At 39.6% G+C, this 14,606-nt stretch overlaps 1 protein-coding gene across 3 annotated transcripts; it reads left to right on the top strand.

Annotated features, from left to right (window-relative positions):
- Positions 1–1,097: 1,097 nt before the first annotated feature.
- On the top strand, positions 1,098–12,138 carry LOC114362019 (4-coumarate--CoA ligase 1-like). 3 transcript variants are annotated; one of them, XM_028317266.1, is made up of 9 exons: positions 1,098–1,272; positions 3,679–3,886; positions 4,771–5,110; positions 5,400–5,559; positions 6,733–6,872; positions 8,387–8,522; positions 9,872–10,093; positions 10,671–10,841; positions 11,983–12,138. In XM_028317266.1, exons 1-9 carry the CDS (start codon positions 1,156–1,158, stop codon positions 12,106–12,108), a joined length of 1,620 nt encoding a protein of 539 aa, XP_028173067.1. In that variant the 5' UTR covers positions 1,098–1,155; the 3' UTR covers positions 12,109–12,138. The 3 variants fall into 3 exon arrangements, with proteins under 3 accessions (XP_028173067.1, XP_028173070.1, XP_028173069.1); XM_028317269.1 differs by having other exon boundaries at positions 1,106–1,272; positions 3,679–3,685; XM_028317268.1 differs by having other exon boundaries at positions 1,106–1,272; positions 3,679–3,841.
- Positions 12,139–14,606: the final 2,468 nt, after the last annotated feature.

Here is a 14,606-nt window from a genome sequence, read left to right as displayed (position 1 = left end):
TCCTTAGAATATTATTTGTGTTAGAAAGATAATAGAGTACTTACTTTTACACGTTTCCTGAATATTTCAAGTCTACGCCACATTTAGGATATTAGAAAATTCCATACAAAAACACCGGTTAAAGTTATAGTTACAGTTAAAGTTAAGGTTGTGCAACTCAGCCTTATTAATTGTGGTATTTCAGTTCATATTTTATTCTAATTGCATATTTATCTGCGGAACCCAACGATATTGATGTCGTGTTGGGTATTTTGTACTTTGCCGGAACCCTAAAAAGATAAAACTTATCATCGAAATGATAAAAACTGTAAGGCTGAGTTCAGACAAGTTGAGGCAAAAATATTAATATTCATACTATTGTTTCGTACTAGGTAGGTACATAATAATAATATGTTTATTTTGGGGCTCTCGCATGAGCAAAAATTCAAAATGAAAAGAAAAAAATATTGATTTTGAGTATCAACACCTGAGCATAGAAAATGTAGTTTCTTGGCTTACGTATTTGGTAAAAACTGCGGAAGTTTATTGTGGAAGTATTCATGCTATTTTAAGTTTTTGAAGAATACCTTCAGATGTTATTACAATGTATTGTATTACTAGCTTTCCGCCCGCGGCTTCGCCCGCGTGGAATTTTGTCTGTCACAGAAAAACTTTATCGCGCGCGTCCCTGTTTCAAAAACCGGGATAAAAACTATCCTATGTTCTTTCCCGGGACTCAAACTATCTCTATGCCAAATTTCATCAAAATCGGTTGCGAGGTTTAAGCGGGAAAGCGTAACAGACAGACAGACAGACAGACAGACAGAGTTACTTTCGCATTTATAATATTAATATTTACATATACATTACATATTTACATATTACATTACATTTATTATTTTCAAGGCGAGAGTGAATAGGCACTTACAGGGCAGATATGTACCATCCTAGACTGCATCTCGCTTAACACCAGGTGCGATTGCGGTCAAATACCTGCCTTGTCATGCATAAAAAGACGCAAGTGTGTACTAAGGCTTACTCTTGTTAATTTTATTTACATAATAAATAATCTCAACAACATTATGTGTGGTCTATAAAACATTATCATTCTATACTAGGATAGGTCGGTACTTACTGTGTTTTGTTTTATAGTGTTTTCAATTCAAAGTTTAAAAGATGTTGAAAAATAAAAACTATCTGTACGGTCCGAAGGATTTCAGTTTACCAAGTAATCTTAACTTTGGAGAGTTCATTCTGGGAAAACTTTGGGAGTTTAAAGACCGAGTTGCGTTGGTAAGTATTTTTATTGATTTTCTTTTTCTAGAAAGATGTAAGGAAATATTGAACAAGACAAATATTTAATGCTTTCATTGGTCCACTAGTAAGTTAGTTGATCTTTTATCATTTGTTTTTTTTATTCTCAACGAGGAAGCTCTTGGCCTGTATCTCACCTGGGGGCCTAAGATGCGCGCCGCGATAAGCGGTTATCACGTTATTTTATCGATTTTGCAAATACATTTTGACATCGATAAAAATTATCACGGCACGCATCTTAGCTCTACTGATGATAAGTGATAATCAGGCTGTAGGTAAAAGCAAGCTTCACTCGGAATCCTCAACCACAGAGGAACTTACTTCTTACTTCCAACATCCGGCACTCAGCAATGCTGATAACATTGTTGTTATGGCGACGGACTTAGGTAAGATGGTGGTAGCTAACCAGGACTTATAACAATCCCTACCACCAACCAAACCGAACAGAGAAGTCTGCCCCCACTGGTAATCGAACCCGGGACCTCTGCATCTGGTCTTACCACTAGACCACAGAGGCGTTGAAGTTGTTTAGTCTCTACTGCAGGAGCACGACAATCTCTAATTTACCAGGGGTGAATGGAGGATCACACAAGGTGGACCGACGACCTGATAAAGGTAGCAAGAAGGCGCTGGATGCAGGCCGCTACCAACCGTGCGATGTGGAAGTCATTGGGGGAGGCCTATGTTCAGCAGTGGACGTCCTGTGGTTGAAATGATGATGATGATGAATGGAGGATCTGGTCTACACTCCTCATGTTGGCATACTCGTCCCTTAGTCGAGTAGTCAAGCTGTAGATCCTGGCTACACAGGAGTTGCTGCTGTGGGAACGAGAGGTGGGAATAGTCCTTTTAAACTTTTCTGCCATAATAGGCCAGTAGAATTAAACACAAAAATTGATTAAATCGGAAATAATTCCTATAAAAGATTTTTTTGCTTTAATGGCTTCATTGGTTGCCCATTAAGACTCTCCTAAGTTTTCGACTTCGACGGAGTTGTGCTTAAGTGGTGGGGGCCCCCGAAAGGGGCGTTTTTTCGGTTTTCCGGTTACACCGCGTAAAGGACTTACCCTATCAAAAAGTGGTCTTCATGACGATTGAAGGGCACTTAATCCTGCATTGAATAAGACCAAATTCATATGTTTTGGACAAACCGTTCTCGCGCTAAAGTTCGGCAAAGTAGAAAATATACGTATAATTAATGACCCTCTCCACGTCCAATGGCTTGTTACCCACATGCTTCCAAGCCTTGTAAAGGGTCGCCTTAACCAGTGTAACCCTAACAAGGCTCACGAGTTTGATTCGCTTATCCTTGTTCGTCCCAGCCGTTCCTTAACTGCGGTTGCTGCACCTCTTCCTGGCACTCTCCTGAACGACTCTGTGTTACCTAATGTGGCTGCCCCTCTTCCTTGTACCCTCCTGTACGATTTCATTGCTTAGCCATATGCCTGGTCCAAGGTTCGACGCCACAAAATCAACTTCGTACGAGTGAAAATAGTTTAAATACTATTTCCCGTGCTTGCAACATTTTTCTTTACTGCTTCGCCTCTATTAGTCGTAGAGTGATTGTATATATCCTATAGCCTTCCTCAATGTATGAGCTATTCAACACAAAAATAATGATTTCAATCAAACTAGTAATTCTTAAGATTAGCGCGTTCAAACAAACAAACAAAAAACTCTTCAGCGTTTTAATATGAACTTGTTGTTGTTGATTTTTGGCGTCGAACCTTAGACCAGGCATACGGCTAGGCAACGTAGTCATGCAGGAGGATACAAGGAAGAGGGGCAGCCACAGTAGGTAACACAGAGTCGTTCAGGTGAGTGCCAGGAAGAGGTGCAGCAACCGCAGTTAAGGAACGGCTGGGACGAACAAGGATAGGCGCATCAAGCTCGTAAGCCTTGATAGGGTTACACTGGTTGAGGTGGCCCTTTTCAAGACTTGGAAGCCTGTGGGTAACAAACCATTGGACGTGGAGAGGGTCATTAAATATACGTATATTTTCTACTTTGCCGAACTTTAGCGCGAGAACGGTTTGTCCAAAACATATGAATTTGGTCTTATTCAATGCAGGATTAAGTGCCCTTCAATCGTCATGAAGACCACTTTTTGATAGGGTAAGTCCTTTACGCGGTATAACCGGAAAACCGAAAAAATGCCCCTTTCGGGGGCCCCCACCACTTAAGCACAACTCCGTCGAAGTCGAAAACTTAGGAGAGTCTTAATGGGCAACCAATGAAGCCATTAAAACAATAAAATCTTTTGTAGGAATTATTTCCGATTTAAAAGCTAATTCTACTGGACTATAACCTTAACACTTAATTTTATTTCATCGCAAAGATCCTTAAACACAAAGAACTCTACACCTTTCAAACTAAATTTTCCAGATCGACGGTACAAACCACGAACTCTACAAATATGGTCAAATAGCACAAGAAGCAACGAATCTGGCCGTCTCTCTCTACAAGCTGGGTGTTAGAAAAGGAGAGACTGTAGCCATCATTTCAGAAAATAGGAGGGAGTTTTTCAGCGCCTTGATTGGTTCTTCTTGTACTGGAGCAGTTATAACTACTATTAATCTTTGGTATACTAAAGGTAGGTGCTAATTTTTAAACACTTTTTATATCTAAATTTATATAACTCAAAGGTGACTGACTGACTGACTGACTGACTGACTGACATAGGGATCTATCAACGCACAGCCCAAACCACTGGACGGATCGGGCTGAAATTTGGCATGCAGGTAGATGTTATGACGTAGGCATCCGCAAAAAAAGGATTTTACGAAACTCCACCCCTAAGGGGGTAAAATGGGATCCACGCGTACGAGGTCGCAGGCGGCGCTAGTGTTTTATAACAGGTAAAAAAAGTACAGCTCTAGCGTATATCTATGTCAGTGCCTTAGGTATGGGAGGGGTGACATATGACGTAATCTGAAGCACATCTGAAGTCTCGTTGACATATGACGTCACAAAAATACCCTCCCGTGACGCTACCGTACTTCAGGCACTAGCAGATATGGTACTAGAGTTACCCAAAATTGCACCCATTATTTAGCTTTAACTTTAATATTGCGGCCGATGGGGCAGCAAGGTTCTGGAGTGGAGGCCGCGAACCGGAAAATGCAGCGTGGGACGTCCACCCACAAGGTGGACCGACGTCATCATAAATGTAGCAGGAAAGCGCCAGACGCCGCTACCAACCGGGCAACATGTAAAGCATTGGGGGAGGCCATGTTCAGCAGTGGACGTCCTATGGCTGAGATGATGACGATGATGATGATGAAGTTTAATATTTATAAGATGAACCCTCCCCAACCCGTCTGGCCAGCTTGAGGAGTGTAGGCCAAATCCTCCATATGCCTCTGGTAAATTAGAGAGGTTGCTCCTGCAGTGGGAACTAAATGACCTGATGATGTTTATAAATAAATAAAAGTAAGCATTCTATTACATTATTGACAATATTTATTTATATTTCAGGTGAAATTAACCACATCCTCGGTATATCGAAACCAAAATACGTATTCTGCTCACCACAGGCTTTTAAAGTTCATGAGAAAACTTTAAGATTGGACAAAAACATTGAAAAAATCATCCTTTTTGGAACTGACAGATTTAACGACACTCTTTTGTTCAACGATTTATGCATTAACGATGGAAAAGGGGGTATAACGAGAGATTACTCTTTTGAAGAGATAGATGTGGTGCATGTGGATGGACAAACAGACACACTTTTTATTCTATATTCGTCTGGAACTACGGGACTGCCTAAAGGTGTGATGCTGACACATGTGAATATATTAGGAATATGTTTGTGTGGGTAAGATTAACTTAGATAAGATAAGTTTCATAATCTAAAATTCTAAATATCAAAAGATATATTTGTTTTTAAAGACTTTTTTCCTGTTATAACCTTTTCTGATCATTCAAAACACTAGGTACTCTCCTATATTTTTTTATTGCGAGCATTAACCATTGTCCACTCAACCAACCATTATGGAAATCATTTGGGGCCTATGTTCACCAGTGAACGTCCTATGGCTGAAATGATTATGATGACCCAAATATAGCTTGCCGTACCACCTATTAATTATTTAATTTCATTTCAGGGCCATGGACTTCGGCACCGGGATTATCATGGGCATAGGCCCGTGGTTCCATGCAATGGGCCTGGTGGGCACACTGGGCATACTCTCTCGTGGCCTGACGTATGCTTTCCTTGTCAAATTTGACGTGGACAGCCTTTTGAAGGCAGTGGAGAAGTACAAAGTAAGTATTTTTTCTACAAAATCAAGAAGAAGTTTAGATCAATAGATTTACTAATTAGATTTGTACGTTTAGGGCACTTAAAATATACGCCCCAAATACAGGTTGCTTTTGCAAAAGTTTCAGCAAGAGTTCTGCTACCATACCTTAGCATAGTTACTTAAATGAAAAGGCAAATATTTTACAAAGTTACATATTATAAGTGTTCTGAAAGAGTGTACCTAATAAATTAGTAGTTACAAAGGNCGGGGCCATTGAAACCGAGCCGCGAGATAATGTTCTAAAATTGAACATTCATCCGTCCTCTACAAAAGAAACCCAACAGCCGATATTGTATAGTTTTCCGTTCTTCTAACTTTTCTAATCTTAAAAGTCACGACAGTAATCAAAGTGAAACCTAGGCGCAGACCACCAACTTTTAGTTGGCCGATAGTTGAGTCGGGCTGTTGATCAGTATGAACATTTGTTTGGAAGTGCGCACACTACACCGATTTGGTATCGGCCGATTCTTCATACAAATTAGAATCGGGCCCAACTGTCGGCCAATGCGTCGAGTATTTGAGATCTAAAATTCATTGACGATTCATACATTTTTTGTTCAAAATCAAAAATGTCGGCCAATTAAAAAAAAAAGTGCTGTATTCTGACAGAATACGTCCGCCTTAGCATTTGTTACTATGACACCGAAGCTGTATCACCACTGTGCGTCGTAGTATTTGAGATCAAAGTCAGTCGTTTCATATATTTTTAGAACTCAAATACTACGATGCACAGTGGTGCTACAGCTTTGGTGCCATAGTAAAAAATGCTAAGGCGGACGTATTCTATCAGAATACAGCACTTTTATTTTTTGGCCGGCACTTTTGATTTTGGACCAAAATGGATGATGTCCTTTAAAATACTAAACGGTGATTGCCTAGCAACTGTTTAAATGAACCCTGTACAATTTTATCTTATCATTACATTGCTCGATAAACTGATGGCCGTTGGAGCAGTAAAGTTCGAAAGTGGCGACCACGGTACGGTGGACCGATGATTGGTGAAGGTAGCAGGACTGGTCGTCTTGCAAAGGCTTGCAAAGGCAAAGGCCTCCCCAGGGAAAATCCCTGGGGAGGCCTTTGCCCAGCAGTGGACGTCTTTTGGTTAAAACTAAGAAACAAACAATTAACATTTTAGGTGGAGCTGTTATCATTAGTGCCAGCAGTGCTGATGGCGATTCTCAAGATTCCTACTCAGTATGACCTTAGTTCAGTTCGTAGGATTGTCGTGGGAGCGGCGCCGGCGCATCCTGACACTATACGGGACTTCTTGGCGAGGTAAGTTTTATTCCTATAGAAATAAAGTACACTATAATCATCATTTCAGCCATAGGACGTCCATTGCTGAACATAGACCACCCCGAATTTCCATTTTGACCAGGGTAGCGGCTTGCATCCAGAGCCTTCCTGCTTTTACCTTTACCTTTATGAGGTTATTAGAAATAAAGCATAAATGGAATACTAATGCTAATTCTTTCCCAAACTAAAGGAGCTAAAAGGGTATCTTAGGCACTTAGGAGTATTATGGCTGGTATGTAACATACCATCTGAGATTACACCTCACTTATTATTATGGTGCGGTAAATAACCGTGTGATTCTGGCATAGTAGGTTAGGATCATTCCCATTTTTCCCAAAGATGTCATAAAAGGGACAAATATCCAAAAAGGCCACGCATCTGTCCAGCGTAAGGAGTGTAAAATAGTGATGAAATTAGAGTACAAAACAGTCTACAATGAGAGAAATATGTTTTGATAGATAACGTTTTATATCTAGTAATAAAACTTACTTTAATTGTGCTATTATGTACAATTTTTGTATTAATCTTATCAAGGGATTGCTATCTTCATAACCTCATCACTTGGTTTTAATGCGAAGCATCTAATACAGGGTGGCCCAGAAGAAAATTCACTTTTGAAAATTTAAGGAAACGAAAACTGTACATTTTTGTAGAACTTTAATTATTGCAATTTAAAGGAAATTTCATGCAATTTATTTTTAAATTGACATTTACAACATTCGGTCAACATGCATAAAAATTTTGGAAAACTTTCGTTAGAGATACCTCTAAATGGATTCAGGATGGATGAATGCTGCAGAGTTTTTAGATTATTAGAGTATACACTGCTCATAACGTAACCCCACAAAAAGAAGTCTGCTGGAATGAGATAAGGGCTTTTTAGTGGCAATGAGATTTATTCACACCTGCTTAATTGGTTTGTTGCATCGAAAGGATGATTAATTTTTGAGAGCGCTATACTGGCATGCTGAAAGGCTTCTTGATTTCAAAGTGTCAAGATTCGCAAGGCTATGATAATAGCACTTGGTTTCATCAAGATGGGGCTACGTGTCACACTTCAAAGAGCATTTGGATGGTAAGAGACATGTTCCCACGAAAAAATAATTTCAGGCAGGGGTGACATCTCCTGGCCACCAGGAAGTCCTGATCTCACTCCAGAAAACTCCTTTTTGTAGTGTATACTTTTATAATCCAACAACCATGCAGCAACTGAAGCTGAACATTCGGCAAAAAATGGAAAATAAGTTTCGAGGTAATTCTAACGAACGCATTTTAAGATTTTGATGCATGTTGATCGAATATTGTAAGCGTCAAGGAAATCTCCTGGACGATGTAATTTAATAAAGGTAAATTTAATAACAAATTCCATTTCATTTTCTTTGAATTGTAATGAATAAAGTTCTACAAAATTACACAGATTTTTTTTCCATGAATTTTCAAAAGTGAATTTCTTTCTGGGCCACCCTGTAGAACTAAAATAACATCATTTTCAGGTACCCCAACATCTCCGGAATAATACAAGCGTACGGTATGACGGAGTCTTCCTTGGCTCTCACAAGGAACATGTTTGATGATGACAGAACCCCACCAGCCAGCGTGGGACAAGTGCTTAACAATACTGTGCTTAAGGTAGGTATCTTTGACAATGGTTTTACTGCAGTCCCTTCTGCAGTAGCTTGACTATTTACCAGAGGCAAATGGAGGTTTACCAGAACTAGCTGACCAGACGGGTTGGGGAGACCTCATCATCATCATCATTTCAGCTATAGGACGTCCACTGCTGAACATAGGCCTCCCCTAATGCTTTCCACGTTGATCGATTGGTAGCGGCCTGCATCCAGCGCTTCCCTACCGCTACCTTTACGATGTCGTCGGTCCACCTTGTAGGTGGACGTCCCACGCTGCGTTTTCCGGTACGCGGCCTCCATTCCAGAACCTAGCTGCCCCATCGGCCGTCAGTTCTGCGTACTATATGCCCTGCCCATTGCCACTTCAGCTTGCTAATCCGTCGGGCTATGTCAGCGACTTTAGTTCATTTACGGATTTCTTCATTTCTGATTCGATCTCGCAAAGAAACACCAAGCATAGCCCTCTCCATAGCACGCTGTGCAACTGTGTGTGTGTGTGTGTGGGGAGACCTGATGTTTTTATTTGTCCCTTAGTTGCCGCTTAGGCCCTCGCCTACGGCGACTTTTTGTAGCGATGCAGTAGCGATTCTGTCGCGCGTTCGCATCGATACAGTCGCAATGCGGTCTCTAGCTGTGTGCCCTCGGTCCTCGCCCAAATAAACGCGCTTCTGTCGCGATGAAAACGTAATACGATGTCGTTCGACACGGTCGCGCGTTTGCATCGATACAGTCGCGCTGCTGTAGTGCGTTAGTAGCGCGTTGGCATCGCTTCTGTAGTGCGTTGCAAATGCGACTAACACGCGTTAGTATCGTCACTACAAAAAGACGCTGTGGGCGAGGGCCGTTACGAAATCCATGGGAAGATTGGAAGTGGAAAACTTCATTTTTGACCAGGATCTGTTATCATTAAGTCTATTTACAGATAAAAGCACTAAATTTAGTAGCAATAGGGGTGATTTTGGAACAAAAATGTAAAGTCTAATGTGCTGTCTTTTATAGACGAATTTTTATACAAAGTGATTGTTAAATTTTTTTAGAACCGAACTCAGGACCTTCAATTCGAAGGAAACAACTTTCTATAAAAACCTTTACCATTTTTCACTGTCCGCTTTGCACTGGAGGGAAGTCGAACCTAAACTTCGAACTCCTTCTATGTTCTTCTGAGTCATTTCCTTGCGGGTCCAATGACAGTTTAACTTTCCCTAACAAACTTGACCTTCACTGGTTGAGTTTTATTGGCGGTCAAGCTGTAGATCCTGGCTACACAGATATGGCAGCGGCGGGAACGAGAGGTGGAAATAGTCCTGATTATAAAAACCTCTACATACCTAAATCAAATTGTTATTCCAGATTGTAGACCCAGAAACCCGTACAGCCCTCGGTCCGAATCAGACCGGTGAGATCTGTGTCAAGGGCTCCATGATCATGAAAGGCTACGTCGGCAAGAACCGAGCAGATGACTTTGATGATGAAGGTTTCCTGATGACTGGGGACGTGGGGTACTACGATGAGCAGGGGTTCGTTTACGTGGTGGACAGGCTGAAGGAACTTATCAAGTATAAGGCTAACCAGGTGCGAAAAACGACTGTTTTTACCTTAAGTACATAATTAACTTAGTCTGTGATTCTCAAACTAGCTTTACCTCCGATTTTTTGTCGTAAAATTTTGAACCTCAATTTCACCCATGAGGAGATGAATTTTGAAATATCCTTTGTTAGCAATAAAACAAATCATGCTTCATTTACTGGGAAGAAGACCAAATTATTAATTTATTAATTATGCATTAGAGCCTGTGGGATTTGATGCTGAACCACAATAAGGAAGCTAAGGTGTTAGTGCTTCCTTCCGAGCGGGTGTTGTGCTCGGGGACCAAGGTCCAATTTGCACCATCTTGGTTTTTCTTTATACGCTGAGCAGGGAGAAAACTGACACCGCGATTCAGGATTATACGCACGGCGGCATACATAGTGGAGTCGTAACAGCGCCATCTGTTGGTACACTAGTTTGTAGTGGCGTATAGTAGATCTCGCCATAGACAGAGCCCTTTCATTTCTTTTGTACGATGGCCAGTTCCGTTTTTTGAATATGTTTTTTTTAAATCATCATAAGTTGGATAGTGCCATTTTAACCAATTTTTCACAATTTACAGGTAGCTCCAGTAGAAATAGAAGCGTTATTGCTTCAGCACGAAGCAGTGAGGGAGGCAGGGGTGGTGGGGGTGGCTGACAAGGAGGCAGGGGAACTGCCTATGGCCTTCATATCTACGCAGCCTGGGAAAAGTGTGACGGAGAAGGAGATTCAGGAGTTCGTGGCTCAGAGGGTATGTTGAAACATTTATGTATACTAAGTATGTATTTACAAAAAAAAAGTATTTAAGTATCTTTATACCCATAGTACAAGCTTTGCTTAGTTTGGGACTAGAAGCTTAGTGTAAAATGTCCAAGGATATTTATTATTATTATGTATTATGGCATTTTTGGTGTTTATCATCTGAGATTGTTTGCTTTGGGCTACTAATTTTATAATTGTAGTAAAGCAACTAAGCAATATTGGATAGTAGTTCAAACTACTCATTATTAGGTTATTAAGTTTCTACTGCAGGAACACATACACAACACCCTCAAATATACTAGAAGCAAATGGATCATTTCGTCGAATAACTATTCCAACCATTATTATTTTTAAGCTCCATCGATGCTCCATTTAGCTCCATTCAGTACTACTAACTGTTGCTATCAATTCGACCAAAATATCCCAACTAATCCCAACTAGTCCCAACTAATATTATAAATGCGAAAGTAACTCTGTCTGTCTGTCTGTCTGTCTGTCTGTCTGTCTGTCTGTCTGTCTGTCTGTTACGCTTTCCCGCTTAAACCTCGCAACCGATTTTGATGAAATTTGGCACAGAGATAGTTTGAGTCCCGGGAAAGAACATAGGATAGTTTTTATCCCGGTTTTTGAAACAGGGACGCGCGCGATAAAGTTTTTCTGTGACAGACAAAATTCCACGCGGGCGAAGCCGCGGGCGGAAAGCTAGTATAGAATAAAACAGATTTATTTCTTCGCTTTTTACTCCACTCATACGTTAGCTTTCCTGAAATTATTTCTTATTCGTTACGCTCTTGGCAGAGCGGTCTTGGTCACGTTGAGGCGTTGTTCACATCGGTTGTAGAGGCGGATACAACTCTCCGCACGATCTCCCTCCATCTCTCTCTATTGGCAGACTGTCTGGTGCAGTCACATACGCCGTCTCCCACTGCTGATTTCATTTGGTCGGCCCAGCGCATTGGTGACTGACATTCCTGAAATATCTGCTGTTTAAAAATAACCTAAATAATAAATAATAATATACTTCAGAATACAATCACAAAAAATAAAACGCTACAGCGATGTAAGATACAACTCTTAATAATTTTAAGAACTTAAGTTCTTTATTTTCATGTGAATTATTTTGATTACAGCTATCGAACCCGAAACACCTTCGGGGCGGAGTTCGATTCGTTGACGAAATACCCAAGAATCCCACAGGCAAAATATTAAGAAAAGTTCTTAGGAGCATGGCAAATAATGGAAAAAGCAAACTGTGATTGGATATGGTGAAATAAATTACCTATTTTAATAGAAAACTAACTTTTATTTAACTCTTTTTAATTTCTGTTTAACGTCGAATTCCTCCTATGTTTTCTGATTAATTTCGTTGCGGGTCCAATAACAATTTAACTTTCCCCGGGAACTTTAAGGGTTGGGTTTTTTTTGGCGGACAAGCTTTAAATATTAGTTTCTGACTTCATAAGAGTTGCAGTTATGGGAATCAGAGGTGGGAGTAGTCCCGTAGCTTGATTTCAGTGGTTTGCGTGGCGAGTACCTACGGATTCAAAATCCTGCCGAGGACAAAATTTTAGTGATTATTGTGTACTACTTTCGGTTTATTTTTTTTTATCTTACGATAAGATAAAATACTTAGTTCACTTTCTCTGTATAGTTACAGATTAATGAAGAGATTCTAAATTAGACGTTAATTAAAATAATGTTCCATTAAATATCGGGTCTCAAATTATTTTACAGATTTTTTTCTAATACTTTACAAACTGCAGCCTCAACATTAATAAGTAATTTAAAGGAATAATTTAAAATATGCCATAAAAACACGTACGACAACATTCACGATAACGTCACATAACGTATGAACAATGCCTTAGGTGCTTACTCTACAAAACGATTTCAATACAATCCACTCCACCTGTCTCTGTCTCTCACGTAAGTCTGCCTGCGTAAGTAAAAGAGTCAGATATTGTCGATATATTGAAATTGTATAACGGAGTAGCCCCCTAAACCGGACACAATCTTCGAACTCAATGTCAGAGCGGTTACGTAAAAGCATTTCTCCGTACAGTTCGATTTTCGTCACTTTAGTTTGGGTCGCGAGTAGCGACACCACTTTCGATTTTTTGTCAACAAAAAATTTCTTGTCCCATTCCACAAATTAAAAAGTTAACCGTAAAAAAGTAAAAAGCGCGCGAAACGCTGACAGTTCACTTTTTTTGTGACAATACCGTGTTTCCAGCCAGTGGTAAAAGTGTTATTAAAAACAAAACACGTGCTTCAAACTTTTCGACGGAGTTTTCGTATCATGTAAACGTCTTTTGTAAAATAAATAAATTAAATTCCTGTGATAGTTTACTAAAAATCTAAAATGTCTTACGGAAAGATAATTTTATCAACAATATTACTCATATTGATGCATTTAATAAAAAAATGCGGCGTGAAGTGTGAAACCTTATCAATATTGGACGGGCACGAGAACAATGTGTTACCTATAATCAATGAGCAAGTCAACACAAGGACTCTTGAAGATTTAAAAGAATCAGTCGTTAATAAGTTCGAAGATATAACAATATTAGATGATGACGGTCAATTGAAAAGTGTAAAAGTTAAGTCAGCGCAAAAACTAGAAGTGAAAAATCACAGTGACAGTAACAGTGACAAAGTGACGAACCAGTTGGAACAGCCAGTGACAGTGGACGATGGTGATCAGTCGAAGACGCTTATGGAACCCTTGAAGTTAATAGAAGAGTTGGGACGTAAGTACATACAGTGAAGTAACTAATGAAGAACTACACCCATAATATTTCTATGTTAAAATAGAGTTTGAATCCCATGAATCACTCTATTTATTGGTGAAAACCGTATGAAAATCCCTTCAGTATTTTTGAATTTATCGCTATAGACCGACAGACAGAGGAAAGATTTGATTGTTTGTATCGAATAGGTTCCGAAAATACTTTACTGATTTGAACAATTCTTTCCATTAGAATATTACATTATTTTAGCTACAAAATATCCACTTGAGTTTAAGATAACCATCCGGGGTAGAATGCACGCCTCGATATAATCTTATCAACGCATTTTATAGATGTTTGTGACGATTATTTGGTCGTCTAAATTCGGTATAAAGCTGAACCCTCTAAACCTCAATAAGCTTTGTTATCGCGGAGTGCATCCTAGTTGCAGGTTATGACAAAACAAGAAGTTATAGAAAAGAATCTGAGAATTAAATTTCTTCCATCATTTAATTGAACGATAAAGCAAAGCGATTCATATCAGAAAGATCATTCAATAACGGTGCAGTATTCTTGTACATCCTTCATTCAAATCAGTGAATCCGTTATTCATTCACTATAATACAGATGGTACAGAAAACTAACTTTGTACCTTCTTATGCAAATGCAATAAGAGTGATTTTCCAACTAAAAATCTAACCGGCGAATGTGCATTTCCCAGTTCTGTGCTAAGTAGGTAATTGGTAATTGTTAGGACAAATTACGCCTGTATTCACAAACGATACTTGTATAAGTGAAGCAGCAAATCGAAAGCACAGCGTTGAATAGAGCTTTAAGATTGGTTCGTGTGTCACATTGTGCGTCCACGCACACTGTGAGACCTCATAGTAATGTTTGTGAATACGGGCGTGTTAAATTATTGTAACTTATTTCCCGTCGATGTCGGTAGACGGATTCTGCTGTAAATAGTTTATGTAATAGTTTATTCGATTATAGTCTGTAATCGTACCGTTATGATCATGAGC

The sequence above is a fragment of the Ostrinia furnacalis genome, unplaced genomic scaffold (assembly GCF_004193835.3).
Source record: "Ostrinia furnacalis isolate ACB-3 unplaced genomic scaffold, ASM419383v2 OfSCF6117, whole genome shotgun sequence".
Classification (NCBI taxonomy): Eukaryota; Metazoa; Arthropoda; class Insecta; order Lepidoptera; family Crambidae; genus Ostrinia; species Ostrinia furnacalis.
The sequence above is the reverse complement of the archived record's forward strand: the minus strand, read 5'-3'. Positions and strand labels throughout refer to the sequence as shown.